The 25,629-nt window shown below is 37.3% G+C and overlaps 2 protein-coding genes and 1 pseudogene across 5 annotated transcripts in view; 2 read left to right on the forward strand and 1 right to left on the reverse strand.

Moving 5' to 3' along the window:
* METTL4 (methyltransferase 4, N6-adenosine) overlaps nucleotides 1–5,796 on the reverse strand; it is a 33,442-nt gene extending 27,646 nt beyond the window's left edge. The window contains exons 1-2 of one of the 4 annotated variants that reach the window (XM_012446873.3): nucleotides 5,443–5,681; nucleotides 1,166–1,997 (exon numbers count right to left, since the gene is read on the reverse strand). In XM_012446873.3, coding sequence (XP_012302296.1) covers nucleotides 1,166–1,561 — 396 coding nt within the window. In that variant the 5' untranslated portion in view covers nucleotides 1,562–1,997; nucleotides 5,443–5,681. The other 3 variants (XM_064379362.1, XM_064379363.1, XM_064379361.1) reach the window with 3 other exon arrangements.
* LOC105713231 (ubiquitin-conjugating enzyme E2 variant 1-like) lies at nucleotides 762–3,590 on the forward strand (annotated as a pseudogene).
* A 53-nt stretch (nucleotides 5,797–5,849) lies between the features above and the next one.
* Nucleotides 5,850–25,629, forward strand: part of NDC80 (NDC80 kinetochore complex component) — a 56,431-nt gene continuing 36,651 nt past the window's right edge. Inside the window, exons 1-8 of the mRNA XM_021672410.2 lie at nucleotides 5,850–5,976; nucleotides 7,245–7,354; nucleotides 9,222–9,299; nucleotides 13,236–13,359; nucleotides 13,459–13,631; nucleotides 14,394–14,496; nucleotides 20,375–20,464; nucleotides 25,063–25,156. Of these exons, the coding sequence (XP_021528085.1) occupies nucleotides 7,254–7,354; nucleotides 9,222–9,299; nucleotides 13,236–13,359; nucleotides 13,459–13,631; nucleotides 14,394–14,496; nucleotides 20,375–20,464; nucleotides 25,063–25,156 (763 nt within the window). The 5' untranslated portion in view covers nucleotides 5,850–5,976; nucleotides 7,245–7,253. The remainder of the gene's footprint in view (nucleotides 5,977–7,244; nucleotides 7,355–9,221; nucleotides 9,300–13,235; nucleotides 13,360–13,458; nucleotides 13,632–14,393; nucleotides 14,497–20,374; nucleotides 20,465–25,062; nucleotides 25,157–25,629) is intronic.

Here is a 25,629-nt window from a genome sequence, read left to right on the forward strand (position 1 = left end):
GAGGAGGGAAAAGATCAGGACAAATAACTAATGGGTACTAGGCTTAATACCCGGGTGATGAAATAATTTGTACAACAAACCCCTATGACACAAGTTTACCTATATAACAAACCTACACATGTACCTGTTAACTTAAAAGTTAAAAATTAAAATTAAAAAAAAAAGAAAAATATGCACAAGAAAAAAGTCACAATATTAAAAAGTTCTACTTCAGAAAATTTCTTTTCTTTATTACTTTCCACATTCTAATTTTCAACAAACTTTTGTATTTAATATCTTTCTTCTCCATCGGATTATAAGATTCATGAGGGAGGGATTATGTCTATCTTGTTTCATCTACTCTGTGTACAGTGGCACACAGAAAGAGCTCAAACGTTTGTTCGGTGAGTGATGAATGTTAATCCTATCACTAAAAAAGAAAATGCTGATATAATCTATCTAAAATGGACTTTGTAAAATCACCTCTAAACTCCTGAAAGATACAAAGAGTATTAAAGCATAATTTGATCCTGTATGGCATTCCCAAAATTCTACTAAAAGATTGCACCAGTGTGAATATACAAATATATATACTTTACAAACAGATACACTTACCACAGGAGCTTTCTATTTCACTAGAAACTTTTAAAACAATCACCCTTCTTGCAAACTTTATTACATGAGCATATCTCCAAGGGATAGCTCTCTAAAAATCTCTTAAAAACCACTTACTGTTACATTCCAACAACTTGCACAGATTTTTTATTAAAAATAAAATATATATATATATAAACACTTACTGCTTATTTTTTTAAGCAAAAGCAGTTGTAAATACATTTCAATTAATACAAATGCCTAATCAAGAAAACAGATTTTTGAGGGGGCCTTTGTGGGGAGGGGGTTGTTGTTGTTGCTTTGCTGTCCGGGTTTATTTTTTTTGGTTAATTTACACAGAATTCACTTCCCAACCAACTTTGCTTATTTTTTAAATACTATGTAATTTGGTCTTCTAAGAATAGTAGAAGTTAGGAAAAAAGCTACAAATTATTTTGGATATGCTAAAGCCTTTTTGGGTTCTATTGTTTCTTCTTTATACTTAATGAATTACCAGATACTTAAGACATTTAGATGATAAATCTCATTCATGTTTTCTGCAGAAAAATAAGTATTTCTTAAAACTTTCTACCTTCTCAATAATAGAAATGGAGATTTCTTTTTCAACACCATTCATCAGATCTTCCTTTTCATTACTTTGCTGGCATTCTTTGTGAACAGCTGGAGTTATATAAGGTTTGGTGACATCAAACAGTTCAGGTCGAAAAACAAATTTTTGTGTGAACAGTTCATAATATTCTCCATCATCATTCTCTGGCTTAGTGGTAGAGTCAGAAGCAATAAATGTAGCACAGGCTCCAGAGGAGGACACAGAATCCACTTGAAGAGAATCAAAGTAGACAGAAGTAGTGAACTCATTTTTACTGCAACAAGGTTCATGATGCTGGTGAAGTTGATAGTTTATCTTGTTGATAAAAGAAAGATGATCCAGTAACCACCCAGCTGACAACTGGTGTACCACAGACATTCTCTTCCTTTAAAAAAAACCTCTGGTAATCAGGAACTAGAAGTAAAATCCAAATTTCCAGATCAGCTTCTTAAATGTCTTATATTTCAATAAACATACACTTCATACACACAGATAGATTTGATGCACAAGTATGTAAATCAGACAGGCACACTGAAGAGAATTTAGCATTCACAATATGTTAATATATATAGAAGTTCTAAGAAAATTGCAATGTTTTAATATAAACTTTCTTTTTCATTTTAGAGTTGATAATCAACATTTTCAGCCAACTTGGCCAAAGGGGGTTAAAACCTGATCTTGTTTCTGGAATTCCAACGGGATCCTCCTGTCTTCCTGGGTCCCACATGACTTCTTGCTTTGGTCCTTGGGTCTAGCCACTAGGTCCACATCTTGCAACTCAGGAAGTCGTTGAATCCTTAAAAGAACAAAGTTGCTGTAAAAGCAAAGAACACTACATTACCTACATGAATTCACCCTTCTTAATGAGATAAACATATCCAGAGAGGGGCACAGAGTTTCAGAAGGTGCTATTAGCAGGTCAGTCCTCATTTTTTCAAACTGTCATAGTAAGTCAGCCCTACTTAACCACTACTACCAACAGAGTAATAAGGTAAAAAGAAAAAATTTTTCTAGTCAAATAAAATACAATTTTAACAGCACATCAGAAGCATTAAACCCTAGCAAAACTGCAAGGTTGAGAGTCTGGATCTGTAATTGGTTCTGAGCAATACTCCTTGGATAACTGGGTTTCTCAGAACTGATCTTTTTTTCTAAAGATGGATTACAGTTCTAGATATTGCTTTCTAAATCCAGTGCAGTGGAGACCTTATGAGGGGGCAAAATAAATAAATGAGTGCTTAATGGCACAATTAATAATCATACTATTTAGATTCAAATTTCTAACTCCATGAATCATATTATATGTACATTGGTTTTCATACACAGTTCCTGGTTCGCAGCTGCTGTAGCCTTCTTAAGGGCAGGGGTGAAGGTTGAGTTGATCACCAATGGTCAATGATATAATGAATCATGTCTACACAATGAATCTGGGAGAGATGACACTATCTCATGATAGAAATAGTGTCAGAAATGAATTAGAGGGAAGAAGGAGCCAGCCTAAGAGTGACAGCAACACAAGATGGCAGCCACCACAGGCTCAGGAGTAGGAATACCTCACAATTTCCAACTGTTGGAAGAACTCGAAGAAGGCTAGCAAGGAGTAGGAGATGGCACAATTAGCAGGAGTCTAGAAGATGATGAAGACATGACACCAAATGGACAGGGATGATAATTGGGCCTCCAAGAACAATTTATGAAAACTGAATAGATAGCCTTAAATTAGAATGTGGACCTAAATACTCAGCCGCACTCCCTTTTGTAAAATGTGTAACAAAAACTAACATGGAGTTAACTGTTCTAAAGAAGTGGTGGACTCAAGAGCCATTTCAGTCCTAGCAAAACAGCAGAATTCATATAGCATCAAAATTGTCCTAGAAGAGGTTGAACACCTAATGACATCTAAAGAAAACATGAAACTCCCTCAGGAGCCTGAAAGACAGTGTTACAGCCATTAATCAAAAAGAAAAACCACAGGCCCTTTTTCCCACCCCCATTCAACTTAAGCAGTCTTCATTGTCCACAGTAGTAAATTTTCTAGATACATCTTATAGACCCCAAAGTACTAGAAAGGATCCTCCTATTCAAAAGAAATTTATCTTAAGATACTGTGAATGATACTAACTTTTTTGTCCATTTGAAATATATAAGTTGTGCTATAACAAATCACTTGTCAAATGACAGGATCAAGAAAGTATATTTAAAGTGATTCCCATCATAAATGGTTGGGTACGTTCTAATAAAACTGTGGAAAGACATCACACAATTACCTTGTTGCTCATTACATGGCCTGGAGTCTCTGCCTTCTCCCGCTACTGCTCTCCCTGCCTCCCACCCCCACACCATGCAACAGCTGTCTAGCCTGGGAGGCTTTAGAGTAGATGTCAATGTCACAGGCTGTGGGACTACTGCTGAGTGTGTGGGCACCTCTGGTTTAAGCAATGATGTTCCTTCCAAACCACTGTCCTGTCCCCACCTCTTCCACTCCCACCCTTAGCCAAAGTACAGATTGTAACCCCTCTGCTCCCCTCTGAGACTGGCCTTCTGTGAGGAATTCAGGGCTTTCCCCATATCTCCTCTCCCTAGCCTTTATCAAGAGACGTGGCTGGGTGCAGTAGCTCATGTAATCCCAGCACTTTGGGAGGCCAAGACAGGTGGATCACCTGAGCTCAGGAGTTGGTCTTAGGCAAGACCAACCTGGCCAAGAAGGTGAATCCCCGTCTTTACTAAAAATACAAAAAAATTAGTTGGGTATGGTGGCACACACCTGTAATCCCAGCTACTCAGGAGGCTGAAGGAGGAGAATCACTTGAACCCAAGGGGGGAGGTTGCAGTGAGCAGAGATCACGCCATTGCACTCCAGCCTGGGCGACAGAGCGAAACTCCGTCTCAAAAAAAAAAAAAAAAGGAGAGCGTTGCCTCTTTTTGCACTGTCACCACCCAACATTTTCCATGACACTTCTTTGCTTTGACCAGCCATAAAGTAAGGTTGGAAGCACATTTATTCACTCTCCACCAGCCTAGGAAATGAATTTTGGGTCCTCAGCCCTGCCATCTTCTGCTGTCATCATCAGCTTTTTAACTCAGGTTTTGATATGGGGAAAAGAACAGTCAGCAAGGTTACTCCCCCGGGCTCTCAGAGTCCTTGGTGGTTAAACCTGGAAAAAGGCCACATGAAGACAACCGTAGGCACATATGAACCCTCTGAATTGTTTTCTTCTCCTGCAATTGTGTTTGCTCTTAAAAATTGAAGTTTTAAACAGGGCTCTCATTTGGTCATCCTTGCAATCCATTGGCGTCTAGCTTGGAATGTGACAACTGGAACCGAAAGAACCTTGAATTTGGTGCATACTTTGGTTTTGGTGCTGCTGCTTCTCAAGATCCTCAGCAGGGACTAAGAAATTGGGGAGCACAGCAGGAATATCAGGAAACCGGCAGGCTTGACTTCCTGGCAAATTGCTGCCAGGACCACTAATAGCTGAACTATGCATGTACACCGAAATAAAAGCAATTCTTTGTACTAAAGTTTTCTTTTAATTTTGTATTTGTGTAAAACCACCTTTTGAAGCAGCAACTATATAGTCTGAAAAGCAACTGATGTTTCCATTAATCTTTTCTGGGGTAAACGCTAGTTCTAAGGATTTAACAACCTGTAAGTAAAGTTTAACCTAACAGTATTTCAAAATGAGTCTTTTTATTATCAACCCGTTGCCTAATTTTAATACAATTTTTGTATTAATATAATCTTTGGTTCTTCCCCATCCCCTTCATAGGCAACAGCTGAGATGAAAGCGTCCTGGAATAGCCAGTGAGAGCTAGAAATTCAGACGGGAACATTGAAACTCAGAGCAGAAAGGCAACTTGCCCAAAAATAACAATGCTGGTTAATGGCACAATTGCTACCAAACCCAAGTATCCAGATTTCCTGCAGCTGTGAGTTCTTCCATCACCACCACTCTCCGGGTACTGGGCAGTGCCTGTTTCTAAAGTCAAACTCACAAAAGCGAGAAAATCCTATTTTAGCAAAGTGAAATACTGTTATTGTGGTTAGTGCACCCCTCTCCTGCGTCTCTGCTTCGCATACACTCCCTCGCCGCCCGTCCCCAACCACTTGGATTCTTGCTGGCTTCTCTCAGGTCAGCAACTACTAGAGGACTGTGAGACTCCCGCAAGTGATCGAATACTGAGCCCGAATTTCGGCGGCAGCCACACCAACGCGATCCTTGGAACCCACTGCACCCACTCTGCAGCCCCTCTCCTACCTCACCGCTTCCCTTGTCAAAAAAGCGGACGCCGCCTTCTCAGACTCTCCTCATGAAAACAGCACCCATCTAAATAGTGATCATGAAAAACGCCCCTTTCAGTACACAGAAAAAAAGCTTTCTCCAAGAGTTCATGGGCGCCGCCATGTTGCTTTACGGAAAAACGTTTCCAGTGGGAGTTGGAGTGTTCAGGCCGCTCCTCCGCACTCAGGCTGCCCGCAGACCTTCAGAGCTAAATTTAGGGGTCGTACCAGACTTCGTAGGGACAGTTACACTGGCCCACAGACGCCAGTGTCTTGGGCAGGGCGGCTGGGTGGGACCAGCACGCAGAGTTCAGCGACGAGACGGTCGCAGAAAAGTTACCGCACGCGTCATGCGTAATGACGTCAGAGCCGGCGGAGACATTCAAATTCGAACGGTCTTGGCGGGCAAAGGAAGGACCTGGTGTTTTGATGACTGCTGTCCTGCCTAGCGGATACTTGCACGGTTTACAGAAATTCGGTCCTTGGGTCGTGTCAGGAAACTGGAAAAAAGGTGACATAGGGTTAACTTTGTTTCTGCAGAACCGTTCTGGAGAAAGAAAGTGATGGCGCCAGTGACTTAACTTTAGAGGTCCTGAGACAATGTTTTGGTGTTTGTTTACTGTTGGGAGAAGCCTTGAGGCCAAAACTGCGTGGCGCTGGTTTCAGGGGGTCCATTAAATTTCTGGTAGCAACGATTTTCGAGGGGGAAAGGGGAGGGCCTGGGGAACACTGATGAGGAGTGGAGGCCCGAGAGAGGAAAAGGGGAAAAATTGAAGGGGACGGAAGCAGATGGACAGGAGAAGACGGGTGGGTTGCGTCTGAATACTACTGTAGCTTCTTAGTGGCCGTGTAAGGACTGCGTGTAGAAGTCTTCATCTTAAATCATGAGAGCACATTATAAGTGGAGATTAAACGGGGACGCACAGGTGTGAGTGGAAAAGTTGAATAGATGAACAAACGCTCATTGAAGGACAAATAGGCGGCCAAAACCAAGAAGAGTGTAATCAGTGGAAAAGACTAGGGAGTACCCAGAGAAGTAAAAGGATAGCCACCTTCCTGAAAACCAGGGCAGGACCTGAGAAGGCTGAGTGCAAAGATGAGACGGGATCAAAAGTTTTGTAAATCATGTGTGTCTTAGGAGACAACCTTTTTAGCAGATGTGAAGGGAGTGACCTGTTAATGTGCTTTGTAAATGGAGGCAGCCTAGAAACCGTTTTGTGGACCAGATGATTTATCCTTGTTGAAGGAGAGATTGATGCCAAAAAGGCAGTAATTGAGGAAAGAATTGGTTAAGGATAGAGCCGGAGAGATTGACGTTAGGAAAACAATAGTTTCATTCTCTGAAACCGAAGAAAAGGAAAGATTTTTAGGTGAATAAGATAATTTGAGTTAATTTTTTTTTTGTCTTCCTATGAAATAGGCAGAGCCAACAGCAGTAACGTGGACCAGGGCTTTAGCTACCACGGATTCCCTGTGAAGGCAAAAACCATAACTTATTCATCTTTGCATCTCCTGCATTGCCTAACACACTCTCTTATACATAGTGGGCAGTTAATAAATGTTTATGTCGACTATTTTTAAAGGGAACTAAATAGATATTCCCTGCAAATGAGAAGTTAAGTGTACATAAACAAAGATACCCCAGGGGAAAGATGAAGATCTTGAATAAACAATGAAACCTGACTGCCTTTTTGTTTAAGGATAAACACTTGTTTAATGTACCATCCCTGTCTGGAAAGTTTGGTGTGTTTTTTTTTAATCCTGAATTCGTGAATGTAGATCATAAGCATGAAGCGCAGTTCAGTTTCCACCGGTGGTGCTGGCCGCCTCTCCATGCAGGAGTTAAGATCCCAGGACTTAAATAAACAAGGCCTCTATACTCCTCAAACGTGAGTATTTCCCTTGTGGTTCTAACTTGCATGCTTTATCATCTTAGGCAAAGAAATCATAAAAATAGTTAATACGAAGATGTAATATGAGTGATGTCTTGGTGAGTCTTGTCTGTTCCCAGTGGTACCTAATTTTGGATCAATGAAGTCTAAAAGTGGGTGTGATACTCTACTAGGTGTCGTGTGTCATCTCATTTGTTTCTTAAATTCCCAAAGCCAAATGCTTTACCAGGCACGCCTTAAAAGGACTGTTAATTCTTCTTCAGTACTCTCTTTTTTTTCTCTTTTATTTTAGAGCTACTTGTTTAAGCATGCTCTGTGCTGTAACTTAGAGTTCACTGAGATATTTTCAATTAGCAAAGCTCTCAATCAAATCAGAGGAAAAGTATTTGCTCTCGTAATAAGGTATAATATAGTAGCAGCCTACAAAACACCACTCCTCCAAACTCTTTCCTCAAGATTTGCTGGAAAAATATCTGAAAGAACTTCCTATTGTATAGTTTTTCACTCTGAGTAATCTTCCAGATAAGAGAAGGCTATTTGTAAGCCATTGTAGAGCTGTATCAATTCTTCTCTAATACTGGGGTACAACTTACTTGCTAACTGATTTTAAATTACTTGGGTTTACATAGTATGAGCCTCTGCTACTTTTAGACACTTGAAATATTTATATATTTTTCCTTTTGAATACTGTAAACCAAGAAAATATTTGTGCTACTATACATTACGTACACCAAGAAGACTTTATTCCTTTAATTGTATTAGAAGCTAAAAGGTCACCATGCTCAATTTTTTTTGCCTACAGTTTAGATAATGTAATAAGTGAAGCTAGATTCTGATACAGAGTAGTCTCTAAAAGAAAAAAAAAATTGTAAATGTGGTTAAGATAATGGAAATCATAATGTAGATCAGATTTTTGTTCTGCAGAGAAGTCAAAGACTTAAATCAACATAACAAGCCTTACCTTTGACCATTTTGTCTTAACTGGACTTCCTACCTACACCTTTCTTTGTCTTGGCAAATAAGTGAAATAAGCCAGGAATAGACAGTTAAACACCACGTTTCTCATAGGTGCAAACTAAGAAAAAGTTTATCTCGTAGAATTAAAAAGTAAAATGGAGAGATTTGTTAAAGGACACAAAATTATAGCTAGATAGGAGGAATAAGTTCTGGCGTTCTATAGTACAGTATAATGACTATAGTTAACGATAATATATTGTATAGTTTTAAATAGCTAGGAGAATATTGACTGTTCCCAACACAAAGAAAATATAAATGTTTGAGATGATGGATATGCTAATTACCCTGATTTGATCATTGTACCTTATATGTATCACAGTATCACTATGTACCCCATAAATAGGTACAATTATGTGTCAATATTTAATTTTTTCTGTTAATAATTTAAAATTAGAAAGTAATAATAATAATGATATTTAGGCCTGAAAGTATGTTCCATGTCTTTGGGATGCAAATTTGCTATCTTGTTCTTTACCTTCAGGGTTTTTTTTTTAACTTTGGCTTTACCCTTTGGAAATGCAAATTTAAGGTAGAAAATGTTTAGATTGTTATTAAAAATGAGATGAGTAAAACAGACATGCTGAGGTTAAAACAAAGATTAAATCTACCAGAGGGTACATGCACCAGAGGGACCTCTGCTGGTCCCCCAACATTGCAAGCATTATAACTTATATTGACATGTTTACCCCATCCTATTTATAACAGCTTTCATGATTTTGCTAAACATTTTTATGATTTTGAATTATTTTTATAGGTAGTAGGGAAAAGTTGTTGGTTCTATTTCTAAAAGTTTCATGAGCTAATTTTTATTTTTATTTTAAAGAATTGTTTTCTGTTTTTCTTAAAGCAAAGAGAAACCAACCTTTGGAAAGTTGAGTATAAACAAACCAACATCTGAAAGAAAAGTCTCGCTATTTGGCAAAAGGTAATGATTTTTTATTAGCTCTAAAAAGGAATTCTTATAGCCATACATTGTTGCCCTCAGAGAACAAATACATTAGATGACATGGTTCCTTTCGAGAGAAAAGTTATAATCTCGTTTTCCTCTGTTTTTAAATGGTTAAAAGTTTAGGTTATATCTGCTTTAGACAGTATAGCTAACACATTCAGACCACTATTTCATTGTTAGAAGTAAATAATTGATTGAAAATTTTATACCTAACTTTCAGACACAGTGGAGTCATTGCATTTTAAAATAAGGAGTGGCCAGGCATGGTGGCCACACCTGTAATCCCAGCACTTTGGGAGGCCAAGATGGAAGGATTGATTGCATCCAGGAGTTTGAGACCAGCCTGGGCAACATGGCAAGACCGTGTATCTACCAAAAAAAAAAAAAAAATTTAATTAGCCAGGCAGGCATGTCAACCAGGTAAAGTGGCTCACACCTGTAATCCCAGCACTTTGGGAGACTGAGGTGGGAGGATTGCTTGAGTCCAAGAGTTTGAGACCAGCCTGGGTAATATGGCAAGACCTTGTCTCGAAAAAAAAAATTTTTTTAATTAGCCAGGCATGTAGACCAGGTGTGGTGGCTCACACTTGTAATCCCAGCACTTTGGAAGGTCAAGGTGGGCAGATCACTTGAGTCCAGGAGTTCAAGACACAACCTGGGCAACATGGTAAAACTCTGTCTTTAGAGAAAATACAATAATTAGCCGGGGGCACTGGCGCATGCTTGTAGTCCCATCTACTTGGGAGGCTGAGGCTGGAGGATCACTTGAACCCAGGAGGTGGAGGTTGCCGTAAGCTGAGATGATCACACCACTGAACTCCAGTCTGGGTGACAGTGAGAGACTATCTCAAAAAAAAAAAAAAATTTTTTTTAATTTAAAAATTAGCTGGGCATCATGGTGCACACCTATAATCCTAGCTACTCAAGAGACTGAGGCAGGAGGTTTGCTTGAGCCCAGGAGATCAAGGCTTCAGTGAGCCATGTTAGCACCACTGCACTCTGTCCTAGGCAATAGAGAAACACTCTGTCTCAAAAAAATAAATATAAAATGAGAAAACATTATCTCGTTCAACATTTTAGTCTTTTTTACAGTCTAAAAGATTAATGAGAACTCCACAGAGCTTTTGTTTTATGGGCTCTATCTGTCAATATTAACCATAATAGAAATTAAAACTGAGAAAAATTTAAAATATGTATTCAATTTAAAATAACAACCCATTACATGGTAACATAAATAACATGTTTCTAACTTTTAAAAAACATATTTTCAAAAATAAAACAATTTCGGTAAAAAGAGTGACATTGTTTTGAGTTTTTGCAAATCTCTTGTGGTTTAATAGCAGACAGCTAGATTCCAATACTTGCTTCTGCATTGAATCTCTTGAAATATCATACATCATGTTACCAGCCCCTGGAAGACTCCACTGTACACTCATGAGAGATTGAAAATGAAAAGAGCAAATAACATCTTAATTTTATCATAAAAATTGTTTTGATTTCTCAGTATTCCCTAGACAACACTTTGAGAACAACCATTTAGAGTAGATCGGTGGATGTCTAGGCTGCAGGATGGAGAAGGATTGACTGTCAACAGGATAAGGAGACTTTGGGGATGATAGAAATATTCATATTTTGATTGGCAAAGGTGACACAAATGCATATATTGTCAAACTTCATCAAACTGTATGCTTTAAACAGGTGCATTTTATTCTAAACAAATTATGTCAATAAAATTGATGTTTTTTAAAAAATGTTCAACCCCAAAATTAAGTAAATAAATTATGTTGTTGTTTCACCAAAACAAAATATAACCTTAAGACAAACCCGTTTCTTCCATTATTTTCAAAATATTTAGAGATGAAATACTTGTCACCTTTTGAAAAAGTTGCTGCTGTGAAAACAACTTGATTTCATTGGTTTAAACTTCCATTTTTGGTATTTATTCCAGTGGCTAAAAAATTTTAAGGTATTTTTGTAATGTAACTCATCTCAGAGATAAACTTTAGAGATGATAATAATTATGAAATCTAATATTTGTGGAGCATTCCTATAGACCAGGCATTGTTTTAGGTGCTTTATCTATATTTTCTTTCAATCAATCCTTTGAACTGCCCTATGAGAAGGTACTGATATGTCTGCATTTTTTTCTTGTTGTTGGTTTTGTTTTGTTTTGAGACAGAGTCTCACTCTGTCTCCCAGGCTGGAGTGCAGTGGTGTGATCTCAGCTCACTGCGACCTCTGCCTCCCGAATTCAACCGAGAATCTCCTACCTCAGTTTTCCGAGTAGCTGAGACTACAGGCATGTGCTACCATCCTCGGCTAATTTTTTGTATTTTTAGTAGAGACAGAGTTTCACTGTGTTAGCCAGGCTGGTCTCAATCTCCTCAATCTCTTCCTTATACATAAGGAAATTAAAACACAGAGACCTTACGTAGTTAATCCAAGATCATATAGCAACAGACAGAATTTGAAACCATATTCTGGCTCCAGACCTTATGCTCTATAAATTGACTAATACAGTATTCTGATTAGGGGAGAAAATCTCTTAAAATTTAAAAAGTTATCAATTTGGTATAGAATAAGAGCTAAATCTATATACCTATTCATTTTATTGTGTATATACATATATATATACTAAACGCCTAAGTAAGAGCACTGCATAGAAAAGTGGTTCTCAAATTAACAAATTATCAAGGAAAATAAACTAATTAATTCACTAATTAATCAGGGCAGTCAAATGAGCCAATCTAAAGAAGCCTTAAATCCTTAGGAAAAAAGCTTGCAAGCAGCTTGCAGGGAGAAATGAAGTTTTGATGAGTGTTCACGTACTAACAACATTTGTTGTAACTCAACTTGGTAACATCTGTCCAATAAGGAAAATTATTGTTCTGATGATATTTAATAAGCTATGATGGTTAGCTAAATTGGGCCACAAAGCTAAGCAAAGTAACCATTATAATAAAGATTATTTAAATAAACAAGTTTTTGTTTTGGGGAGTTGGGCTTAGATGAAGCATATATGCTATAGCCATAATTACTAAAAAGTAGCAACAAATATATTTATGGTAAATCACAGTCAGATACATAATATAGCTATTGTGTGGCAGAGAAAAGCTCATGAGAAAACACCTGCACAATGGTGTTTGTGCCGTTTTCCCCCAAGAAATAATGGCAAGTGAAGGGATTAGGAGTAAAGGACAATTATGGAAGGGCAAGTGGAATAGCAAAAGGATTTCGGCTATTGAATAAAGTTGGAGAATAGTTGGTGCAGTAGATCCAGCAGGATTCGAAATGTACATTCTTTGAGGATGATGCACTTGTTAATAACATAGAACACCACAATTTATTTTATTTTATTTTATTTTTTGAGACGGATTCTTGCTCTGTCCAGGCCAGAGTGCAGTTATGCCATCTCGGCTCACTGCAACCTCTGTCTCCCGGGTTCAAGCGATTCTCCTGCCTCAGCCTCCTGAATAGTTGGGATTACAGGTGTGCACCACCAAACCCAACGGAGTTTTGTATTTTTAGTAAAGACTGGGTTTCACCGTATTGTCCAGGCTGGTCTCAAACTTCTGACCTCAGGTGATCCACCTACCTCAGTCTCCCAAAGTGCTGGGATTACAGGCGTGAGCCACCACACCCAGCCAAGTATGTGTTTATTCCTGCCTCATTTCACATCTTCATCTTTAACTGCTATAACTTCATATATTACTCTTATTTGTTCTTTCTGCTTTAAATAAGAGAATTCTGTTTAGTTATGAGAATTTATACTATCACATTGGATATTAGGTAAAGAAAAAAAAAAATTTAATGTTTGATGTTGATGTTAAAATGCAAAACTGCCTTGAAATAATTTAGACTTGATCACAGAAGGAGAAAGTTTTAACTGGCTTTTTAAAAATATATTTCCAGAACTAGTGGACATGGATCCCGGAATAGTCAATTAGGTATATTTTCCAGTTCTGAGAAAATCAAGGACCCGAGACCACTTAATGACAAAGCATTCATTCAGCAGTGTATTCGACAGCTCTGTGAGGTACTTTATGATTTTAGTCTAAACTGTGATTGTTGTCATAGGTATCTTCAAATAATTTTCCATTACAAAATGTTTGGTGTTTTATAAAAAGTATTGTAGTTTCTTACAGAAAATGGTTATGCGCATAATGTATCCATGAAATCTCTACAAGCTCCCTCTGTTAAAGACTTCCTGAAAATCTTCACATTTCTTTATGGCTTCCTGTGCCCTTCATATGTACTTCCTGACACAAAGTTTGAAGAAGAGGTTCCAAGAATCTTTAAAGACCTTGGGTATGTATATTTCTCACTAGTTTAGAGACATGACTGGCACACAGAGATGAATCAAATTCAATTAATTTGTAAAGTTTGAGTTAGAAAAATAATATGTTTTAAGATGACCACTTTGGGCAGTATATGTAGGATAAATTGAAGAGAAAAAAATATAACTGCTTACAAAAACTAAATGCAAATTGCCAGTGGTAGAAGCAGGAAGGATTATAAATTGTTAGCAACTGATGAAGTTTGATGATGGTTACACACATATTAAATGCACTTTTCTTTAAAAAAAAAAACTACTCATAGGTTATTACAGAGCAACAGAAGATAGAACATAAAGCCCTGAACTGCTGAAGTGACAGGGAATAGAAAAGACAAGCTAGATACCACAGATTTTACAGAAGCCAAAAAAAAAAACAGGATTCACACCTGGTGAAAACAGAGTGTGATGAAACTGAAAGGGGGAAGAATGGATTTGGAGGTGTACATACATGTGGTTTATGAGGGAACAAAATATCTTTTGGGAGAGTAGTCCAGCATATTGGTTGTATAGATCAAGTTCTGCAGTTTGGGGGTTATATATACAAAGTAATCTACAGAGAAATACATAGATATTAAGATGGCTAAGGACAGAATCCCAACATAATTTAAAGTTCTAAACAAGTCAAGATTGGGTGTATATGTGGAATTTTTTAAAATGTAACTTCTTAATTAACCTTTATATTTACTAAGTTATAAAAACATTAAATTAGCTTATATTTTTCTAATTTCTTATAGGTATCCTTTTGCACTATCCAAAAGCTCCATGTATACAGTGGGGGCTCCTCATACATGGCCTCACATTGTGGCAGCCTTGGTTTGGCTAATAGACTGCATCAAGGTATTTGATTTGTCCTTTTGAAATGTATACATGGGAAAGGATTTTCTTCCTCAAAAAGATATTTTTCTCTCTCAGTCTTTTGACAGTATTCTCAGAGTTTGCTTCAGAGTTTTCATTTTTCAAAGCACATTTGATTTAAAGTTTTTCAAACTATTATCACAAGGCAAAAGGAAGAAAGTACTAAATTAACAAGGAGATTATTTGTTTTCTTGAGGTTTTACAACTCAAAAAAATGAGTTAATAGGAAATTCATTTTTTATTTTCCCTCATGAATTCATTTTCACCCTTTTTAATTAAAATCCATATTCACTGCAAGAAGTTTGGAAAATACAGTGATGTAACCATAATCTCCAAACTTAGAGACAGTAACATAAAACATTTCCTTGTGATAGATTTTCTGTTGTTGTTGTTGTTTTGAGATGAAGTCTCACTCTTGTCCAGGCTGGAGTACAGTGGCACAGTCTTGGCTCACTGCAACCTTCACCTCCCAGGTTCAAGCGATTCTCTTGCCTTAGCCTCCTGAGTAGCTGGGATTACAGGAATGCGCCACCACATAATTTTGTATTTTTAGTAGAGACGGGGTTTTACCATGTTAGCCAGGCTGGTCTCAAACTTCTGACTTCAGGTGATCTGCCTGCCTCGGCTTCCTAAAGTGCTGGGATTACAGGCGTGAGCCAGCACACCCTGCCCCTTGTAATGTAGTTTTTAAAGTGTGTTGCTGTGTAAAATACTATATGTACGTTTTTAAATCTTTTGATACATGCTGACAAATTTTTCTCTAGAAAACTTGTACCAATTACAAGCTCAACAATATTTGAGCATACTCATTTTTCCAAACCGTAAGCATTATTGTTTTAAAATCTTTATTAATTTAGGAGTTGAAAAATAGCTTGTTTATATATAAATGGGTGTGTATGTGTGTGTGTATATATTTGGAACAAGTAATGTTTTTATATGGTTTTCTTTTAACTTACTTGTGCATGCTTTTTTAGGCAACTTCATCATTTGCCTTTTGCTGTGAATTTGAACCTTTATATATTAAACTTACTGATGGTTTTAATAGTTGGCAAAACAAGCAAAAAATTTGACAGCTAATTTTTTCTTATTTACGTTTTTTGTTTCTTAAAGCTGAATGTTTTTCACTTTATAATACCTACTCTTTTGATATTTCTCTTTTTTTATATTGATTTGCAAGAGCGCCATTTTATAAATCAAAAATGGTTGAATTAGAGAAATTAGCTCCTGTCTATATGGTGCAAGTAATTTTTTTTCTCTTTTCATTTTATGTGCTGTTTTGTCTGTTCAGAAATGTGAGTTTTTAATCTAATTTAATGCAGTCTCTCCTTTTGTAGCTTCCAAGTTTCCTGTCCTACTTAGTCCTGGAATTCCTAAAGCTAATACTGTTTCCCAGACATTCTCTTAGCCATCAGCAAGCCTTTAACTAAATGAGGGCAGGCACTGGGCGTATGGATTTTGATCCAGGAGCCATGCTGGTACATTCAGTACCACCATTGTCAAGACAGTAGAATTCCAATGCCATAGCCCATTAATAAAAATCCAAGTTTCATTGGACTTTATATGTAACATTTATGCATTTAATTTGTGTCTCCCCAGTGATGCCCATGGACACTGGATAACTACTTTTTTGCTCTCACCATCAGATATCCCTGTTGTCACTAGAACACTTAACCCTTCTTTGCCTAAGCAGCTTATGATATTGTGTTGTTGGCAGATCACTTGTAGAGCTTGTGGAGTACCTGCAGTGGCCTCACTTGGGGAGGGGCCTCTTGGGATGCCTCCAAGCCCATTACTTAAGTTGAAATCCCCTCCTTTTTATGTTGCTCTGCATGATGTGATGTAAGAATCCATAAGAGACTTCAGGTTTCTTTTCTAATTTTCTTTCTCACTTAACATAAGCCTAGAAATTTAGCCACATTTAGGAAGGCCTCTTTTCCTCCCCAGTGTTTTTTAAAAAAACAATTTTGTCAGTTTTCTCCTAGTATTTTTATGGCTTCTTTGTGTTGTGTTTAAATCTTAATTCATCTCCAATTTATTTTAGTATAAGAAAGAGGAAGCCTTATTTTTTAAATGATTCACTCATGTATCTCAATCCCATTTACGGAATAAGTGATATTGTCTGGGAGCTGTGCCTCATGCCTGTAATCCCAGCACTTTGGGAGGCTGAGGCAGGTGGATCACCTGAGGTTAGGAGTTCAAGACCAGCCTAGCCAACATGACAAAACCCTGTCTCTACTGAAAATACAAAAAAATTAGCCGGGTATGCTGGTGCATGCCTTAAGTCCCAGCTACTTGGAAGGCTAAGACATGAGAATCATTTGAACCCAGGAGGTGGAGGTTGCTGTGAGCCAAGATCGCGCCACCATACTCCAGCCTAGGCAATAGAGCAAAACTTGGTCTCAAAAATAAATAAATAACTGAAACTTTCCCCATAGTTTTGAACTGTCACCAGTATGAGTTTTTGTTTGTTTGTTTTTGTTTTTGTTTTTTTTTTGAGATGGAGTCTTGCTCTGTCGCCAAGCTGGAATGCAGTAGAGCAATCTCAGCTTACTGCAACTTCCACCTCCCAGATTCAAGCAATTCTCCTGCCTCAGCCTCCTGAGCAACTGGGATTACAGGTGGATGCCACCACGCCCAGCTAATTTTTGTATTTTTAGTAGAGATGGGGTTTCCCCATGTTGGCCAGGATGGTCTCTATCTCCTGACCTCATGATCTGCCTGCCTTAGCCTCCCGTAGTGCTGGGATTACAGGCGTGAGACACCACACCTGGTCATATGTTCTTAAACCTATTTCTCTGCTCTTTTTTTTCTATCCCTGCTTCATGACCATACGAATTCCTGACACTTTCTAATATGTTTTATCTAGAAGAGGAAGATTCTTACTGCTTTTCACAATGTTAGCTATTCTCATATCCTCACTCTAAATTATTTTTGCAGACTTTAAAAAAATATTTTAATTTTTTTTTATTGTTGTTATTGATATAACATTGAATTCATGGATGTATAAGGGGGAAATTTCCATCCTGACAACATTTAATCTTGTCATTTGGGAAAGTATTAAATCTCATTTCTTCATCTCTTTTGTTCCTTCAGTAAGATTTTGTTTTTGGTTTTTGTTTTTTGGGTTTTTTTTTTTTTTAAGACAGAGCCTCACTCTGTTGCCCAGGCTGGAGTGCAGTGGCATGATCTCAGCTCACTGCAACCTCTGCCTCCTGAGTTCAAGTAATTCTCATGCCTTAGCCTCCCAAGTAGTGAGGATTACAGTTTCCTACCACCACTCCTGGCTAATTTTTATACTTTTCAGTAGAGATGGGGTGTCACCATGTTGGCCAGGCTGGTCTCGAGCTCCTGACCTCAGGTGATCTACCCACCTCAGTCTCCCAAAGTGCTGGGATTACAGGTGTGAGCCACCACACCTGGCCCTGTAGTTTTCTTAATATCAAACAACATATTTTTATCATATGTTTTGTTACTATGATGAACAGACTTTCTCTTTTTTAATTTTATTTCTATGGCAATTATTACTAAAAGAGGTTTTTATGTTTACTACCCTTATTGAATTGCTTTATTACAACTACTGTTCTCAGTTGATTTCTATTGCTAACCACTTTTTAAATTAAATATTTTTCATTGTATCATTTAGTGTGATGTATTCTGTAGAAGATAATGTTTTTCATGTTGAAGTTTATTCACTTTTATCAAGAATGATCTTTGAAGGTTATCCTATGCTTTTGCAGGATATATTGAGATTATTGTTATTCTCTTGACCTATTGGTATTATATGTTGATTTCCTAATGACCTCTATTTGTTCATTGTTTGTTATTCATGTTATGCTTCTAAATTGTTTGTTCATGCTTTGTAAATATACTTTGATTTCCTATCTCACTATGCCTCCTTGCACAGAACTTGGCACATAATCAGTCCTTATTACAGTGTCTAAGTGATAATAATTTAGCCAAAGTTACCACGTCATATCTGCTAAGGACTGTAAATAGGAAGGTTGCATACACTCCAGGAGCATCTTGCTAACCTTTTGGTTAGTGATCTAAGTGGACTTGGGCCTGACTTATCCCAGATCCCTCTGTGTCCTTTTCCTCCTCTAATGTTTCACAATATTAAGAAGTGGTATTATAGTGGAAAATGCCATCTTTAGATGAAAACATGACTCAAATCTATATTTTTTATATCTACAATTACAGGTTGAAACTATTTCAACCAGTCTTTTTAGTTTACAATTCTTCAGTCCTTTTGGTAAAGTCTTTTCTATGGCTCTTGGGGATCTGGCTGTCCCTGTGTAAGGCTCTCCTTGAATCTTGCAAAGTAGCAAGAGTTTTCATAAGGACCTTGACAAGGTGACAGAAACTGTCTTTACCCTGATGATAAAGTTTACAATTCTGTTCCTTATCTTGGCTTCTGCCCTACATGTCTTTCAGGCTATATTAAATCTGTCCACCTGGCGCGGTGGCTCACGCCTGTAATCCTAGCACTTTGGGAGGCCAAAGTGGGTGGGTCATTTGAGGTCAGGAGTTCGAGACCAGCCTGGCCAACATGGCGAGACCCCTCTCTATGAAAAATGCAAAAATTAGTCAGGTATGGTGACAGATGCCTGTAATCCCAGCTACTCGGGAGGCTGAGGCAGAAGAATCTCTTGAACCCAGGAGGTGGAGGTTGCAGTGAGCCAAGATCACAGCCACTGCACTCCAGCCTGGGTGACAGAGCTAGACTCCCTTTCAAAAAAAAAAATCTGTCTATCACTCAAAGTTCTTAAAGCTTCTCTGCATCTGCCTTAGATAAACAAAGAGTCTTCTGAGTACCTTTAGAATAGGAAAGGGGTACGAGGCAAACAACTCTAGGCTAAGGACAATGTCTCCCTGGGTGATCCTGTATGTGAATTCCAGGATGACAAAACTTAATTGTTTTCTGAAACTCCATTCTTCTTTTATGTACTCCTAAGGTGTAATCCTTTTCTTAGAAGTTAGTAATTTTATACTTAATGTTCATTATACTATTAGATACATATTTATATCCTGGCCAGGCGCAGTGGCTCATGCCTGTAATTCCAGCACTTTGGGAGGCTGAGGCGGGTGGATCACCTGAGGTCAGAAGTTCAACCAGCCTGGCCAACATGGCAATATATAAATATAGATATAAATATATGTTTATAGCAATTTGATTTAGATTTTCTGTGTTTTCATGTTTTAAATGTTATATTTTTAAAACAAGATATAAAAGCAGGCATTCCAAAATGGAATTTCTGTGCCTTAAAAACCTTTAACTATTTTGCTTTTAGCTTGTCTGTAAACATCTATTTTGCTATAATTTACGTTATCACTTTTAATTTAAACAATTATTTTATTTCTAAAGATTTTCTATTGTAAAATTTCATCTAAAATTCATATTGTACTGAATGAATTAGTTTAACATTTGAGCACCAAAATTGAACTCAAAGAGAAAAATTATTATTGGCTCACCTTTTATGTGGCAATTCTGTTTTGGATTCTAAGTTAAAATGTGTGTATTTGCTCTCAATGGGTTAACAGCAGCATAAAGGAAAGGTCAACATTTTTCTCTGTGGAACAGAACTAAGCATAGAGTTCATCCTTTCTAGATCCTGAAGCGTTTAGTTACTTTAACAAAAAAAAAAAAGGATTTTTAAAGTGTCAAAAGGATACTTTGAAATTGTTTTATTTGAAAGAAAATGAAAAGTGTTAATGTTTAATATAATAACCTATCAAAAGAGACTTTTAGTTACACAATACTGTAAATGCTTCTACAACTGACACTAAAAATGGAATTTGGCAAAATATGAAAGTTGCGCTTCTCATATCAACTTCCTTTTCTTGCTTGTGTACTAATTAGATACATACTGCCATGAAAGAAAGCTCACCTTTATTTGATGATGGACACCCTTGGGGAGAAGAAAGTGATGATGGAATTATGCATAATAAGGTACCATATTATCATAAACTACAATAATGAATTGCCTTGATATTATTGTGTCGCTATTGGATTTAATACAGCTGCCCCTCGACTTATGATAGAGTAATAAACCGACTATAAGGTGAAAATGTCATCTCAAAAATGCATTTAACACACCTAACCTGCCAAACGTCATAGCTTAGCCTAGCCTACCTTAAACATGCTCAGAGCACTTACACTGGCCTACAGTTGGGCAAACTTACCTAACACAAAGCGTATTTTATAAGAAAGTATTAAATAGCTTATGTAATTTATTGAATACTACACTAACAGTGAAAAACAAAAAGGTTGTATGGATACTTGAAGTATGGTTTCTACTGCATTGCTTTCGCACCATCAGAAACCTGAAAAATCTGAAGTCAAACCATTGTTAAGTCTGGGATTGTCTGTATATTCTTTTGTAGAGTTGTCTTTTGCTTCCTGAAAACTTTCTAAATTTTATTTTTTTTTAATATTAATGGATCCATTTGAATCACACTGTAATTTCTTAAAATTAACTAGGCACAAAAATTAGAAAATGTTAATTAAGTAAAAAATGGAAGGGAATTGGAATTAAATCATAGCATGTTGTTACATGTTCTTTTCCTCCTTTGTCTTGTGGAATGCAGATACCAATATTGGCAACATTGTTTTAATGTAATCCTTGGTCAATACAAAACATAATAGGTTGAGTCTTAAGATATTGCACATGAGTAGGTTGTTTATTTAGACATATTGTCACTTAGGCTCAGAGTCACCACTTCCACAAGTGGTTGAGATAAAAGAAACATTAGTTTATACATTAATATCCCCTAGCATACATGAAAAACCAGTCATCATACGGGCCACTGAGAAGAAAAACTATTCTCTTGTAATTCTAACCTTCATTCTCTGGAACTTTTGTCACAAAAGAAAAGTGGGAATAATTTCAGTCCTGTCTTTTATTCCTGGGATGTAGTTCAAAGGTACATCAACTGACTAGTGTTGATATCATTGCCTTTTTCTTTTTAACAAAAAATAAACGTGTCCCTTTACTACTTCAGCAATAATCCCAGCTGGAAAGGTTCCTTGAAAGCCTTCAATCCTACCCTTGAGAACATTATCCTCCCACATTGCAGTATGTATATTGGACTGCCTCTAATTGCACCTCAGTTTTACCAAAGTACAACACCTGTTAACTATTAAATGTCTTGCCAGACACCCTGGCTCACACCTGTAATCCTAGCACTTTCCAAGGCTGGCAGATCGCTTGAGCTCAGGAGTTTAAGACGAGCCTAGGCAACATGGTGAAACCCCGTCTCTACAAAAAGTACAAAAATTAGCTGGGCATGTTGGTGCATACCTGTGGTCCCAGCTACTCGGGAGGCTGAGACTAGAGGATCACTTGAGGCCAGAAGGTCAGGGCTAGAGTGAGCCAAGATCATGTCACTGTACTCCACCCTGAGTGACAAAGTGAGGCCCTACCTAAAAAAAAAAAAAAGTTAAATGTCTTGACAGCCATCCTAAAGGTTTAACCAGTAAAAGTTATTCTTGCTATCTGAGCTATTATTTCAAAGGAGAATGAAAATGTATTAATTTACCATCAGTGATCCACCTTTCCAGTTACAGGAATACTCAGACTACCTTTTCAGGGTACCCCCTTCAAGTTCACATCATAAGCAACAAATTAGCACGAAGGGAATTGATTTGTCTTGAGGGATATTTACTTCATCTAGGCTATGGAAAATTCTGATCTGCCATTCTTGCCTCATAAAGTCCACATTCTCAGTGACCAAAAAAATTTCATGAATGCAAAATATAGTGTTATTTTCTCTTGAATAAATGCTAAGAATTCTAGTATTGTGCTGTTTAGTTTGCTACTCATCATGCAACTCATTTTTTAGCCTGAAGTTACAATGTAATTGTAGCCTTCATTAATTACATTTGGGTTTTTACAATTAGACCTTGTCAATTCAGTTGGACTTAGATGATCAGCAGTTTATTTAAATTTTTCATCAGGTGCTTTATTCTTAAAGATGATTAGGTTTATGCATATTATGTTGAATTACATTTATTTATTTATTTATTTATTTATTTAATTTTTTTTTAGAGAGAGAGAGAATAGGAAGGAGGAAAAAGGAAGAGAAAGAGAGAGAGAGAATGGGGAGGAGGGAGAAGGAAAAGAAAGAGGGAGAGAGAATGGGAGTATTGCTTTCTTGCCCAGGCTAGAATGCAATTTAGTAATGGGTATTGAAAACCTCTTTTATACTGATAATTATACTTAATGATGTAGTCAGGAAGGAATAAGGGAAGAAGATAACAAACAAACAGCCAACCAATATTTAATTTAAACCTATGAAATGCTATGCGATTACTGAGGAGTGATTTACTTCCAATTATATAGTCACCTTTGGAATAGGTGTGAGGTGGTAATGTATGTTTTGTGTATTTGAAGTGGAGAGTTCTATAAATGTTTATTAAGTTTATTTGTTCCGGGTCTGAGTTCAAGTTCTGAATATCCTTGTTAATTTTCTGTCTCGTTGATCTATAGAATCGTTAGCTCTTCTTGTTGCATTGATCCTTTTGCCATTATGTAATGTCATTCCTCGCCTCTTTTGATCTTTGTTGCTTTAAAGTCTACTTTATCAGAGGCGAGAATTGCATCTCCTGCTTTTTGTTTATTAGTTTATTTTTACTCTCTGTTTGATTGGTAAATCTTCCTCCTTCTCTCTGAGTCTTTGTGTATTGTTGCATGTAAGATGGGCCCGGATGCAGCATACCGATGGGTTTTGGCTTTTTATCCAATTAAAATATATATAAGTTTAATACCGGCGTTTGATGCTAGCTGGCTGTTTTGCCCATTAGTTGATGTAAATTTTTTATTGTGTTAAAGTTCTTTGCTTTTTGATATATTTTTGGAAAGGCTGATATTGGTTGTTCCTTTATATGTATAGTGCTTCTTTCAGAAGCTCTTGTAAAGCAGGCCTGGTAGTGGTGAACTCTCTAAGTACTTGTTTGTTCGCAAAAGATTTAATTTTTCCTTCGCTCATAAAGCTTAGTTTGGCTGGATAGGAAATTCTGGGTTGAAAGTTCTTTTCTTTAAGGATGTTAAATATTGGTCCCCACTCTTTTTTGGCTTGTAGGGTTTCTACTGAGAGATCTGCTGTAAGTCTGATAGGTTTCCCTTTATGGGTAACCTGACCTTTCTCTCTGGCTGCCCTTAGTATTTTCTCCTTCATTTCAACCCTAATAAATCTGGCGATTATGTGCCTTGAGGTTGGTCTTCTTGAAGAATATCTTTGTGGTGTTCTCTGTATTACCTGGAGTTGAATATTACCCTGCCTTGCCAGGTTGGGAAAATTTTCCTGAATGATATCCTGAAGAGTATTTTCCAACTTGGATTCATTCTCTTCATCACATTCAGGTACACCTATCAAACGTAAATTAGGTCTTTTCACATAGTCCCATATTTCCTGGAGACTTTGCTCATTCCTTTTCATTCTTTTTTCTGCATTCTTGTCTTCTCGTTTCATTTCACTGAGCTGGTCCTCAACTTCTGATATCCTTCCTTCTGCTTGATCAATTCAACTGTTTAAACTTGTGCATGCTTCGCGAAGTTCTCGTGTTGTGTTTTTCAGCTCCATCAATTCACTTATATTCTTCTCTAAATTGTCCATTCTCGTTAACATTTCATCAAACCTTTTTTCAAGGTTCTTAGTTTCTTTGCATTGGGTTAGAACAAGTTCTTTTAATTCACAGAAGTTTCTTATCACCCACGTTTTGAAACCTGCTTCTGTTATTGGAACACACGTGTAATCTATTAAGCCTTGTTCCGTTACTGATGAGGAATTGCAATCCCCTGTAGAGGGAGAGGCATTCTGATTTTGAGTATTCTCTGCCTTTTTACACTGGTTTCTTCCCTTCATTATATATTTGTCCGTCTGTCGTCTTTATAATTACCGACTTTCTAACTGGGTCTCTGACGTCCAACTTGTTGATTCCCTGCACCGAAATCTGAGCAGTCCACTGAGCCGGCCAAAACAGCGGTGTTAAGATTGATGGTGCTTTTCTGCCCGGGAATCTCCGGACTCTGCACCAAGAACTGGCGTGCTAAGGCACCAGCAAAACCGCCACGTCGGCCACAAGAGTCGCCCTGGCGACCCGTGGAGCTCCTTCACTGGGAATCTCCTGGTCCGTGAGCAACTAATATTCGTCTGAAAGTGTGGCGTCCTCTTGTTCTTTGCGCTTTCACTGGGAGGTACGTGCCCGAGCTGCTAATCGTCAGCCATCTTGGATCTCTCTCCCGAATTACATTTATTAATAAGCTTCCTTGTTTGACCATCTCAAAATTCTGTAGGTATGGCTTACTGGTTTTAAATATTGTCTTTATCCAAATTTAGGTGTTATTTTATCCTCATTATTCAAATTTAGAAGTAGCAGACTAAATTAGTGTGTATCACATAATTAATTATATAGCCCAGATTTTTATCTTTTATTTATAGTTCATCTGACTACTTAGTATTTCTATTTTTTAAATTCCCACCTAGAAAAGTGAAACAAACCACATAGAGAATCATGACTTTGTTTTTAAAATCTGCTTAAACCCATAGTTGTTTTTGGACTACACCATAAAATGCTATGAGAGTTTCATGAGTGGTGCCGACAATTTTGAAAAGATGAATGCAGAGCTGCAGTCAAAACTAAGTAAGTGTTCTCGTTCTGAATATGCTTGCTTTTGGTCATTTAACTCTGCTCACACAGTGATAATTTATTTACCATATCCAGTGTTCATATGAGCTACTTACTTTAAATGTATCTGAATGCCTACTGATTTTTATCTTTTTGGTTTCTTTGGTAGAGAGAAGTTAAGCAAAAAGAATACTAGTGTTGGAACCACACCTGAGGCATAACCTCTTACTGTCTGTGGAGCTTTAATAAAATACTTGACTTCTCTGACAAAGTTTAGCAGCAGTCATGACAGTGTAATAAAGTACCAAACACGCTACCAGAAGCACAGAAGATAATTAGCAAATGTTATTCCTCTTGGGGAATCATATCCCTATGTTGTCCTCGCTTACTATTTGAGAAATTAAAGTACCAATTAGTCAGAAGACCTAAGATCTCTTTCAAAATTTGTGGCAAAAAGTTAACAAGACATTATATTTCCAAATATGTAA

This window comes from Aotus nancymaae, unplaced genomic scaffold (genome assembly GCF_030222135.1).
Source record: "Aotus nancymaae isolate 86718 unplaced genomic scaffold, 86718_ANA_hifiasm-v0.15.2.pri h1tg000020l, whole genome shotgun sequence".
Classification (NCBI taxonomy): Eukaryota; Metazoa; Chordata; class Mammalia; order Primates; family Aotidae; genus Aotus; species Aotus nancymaae.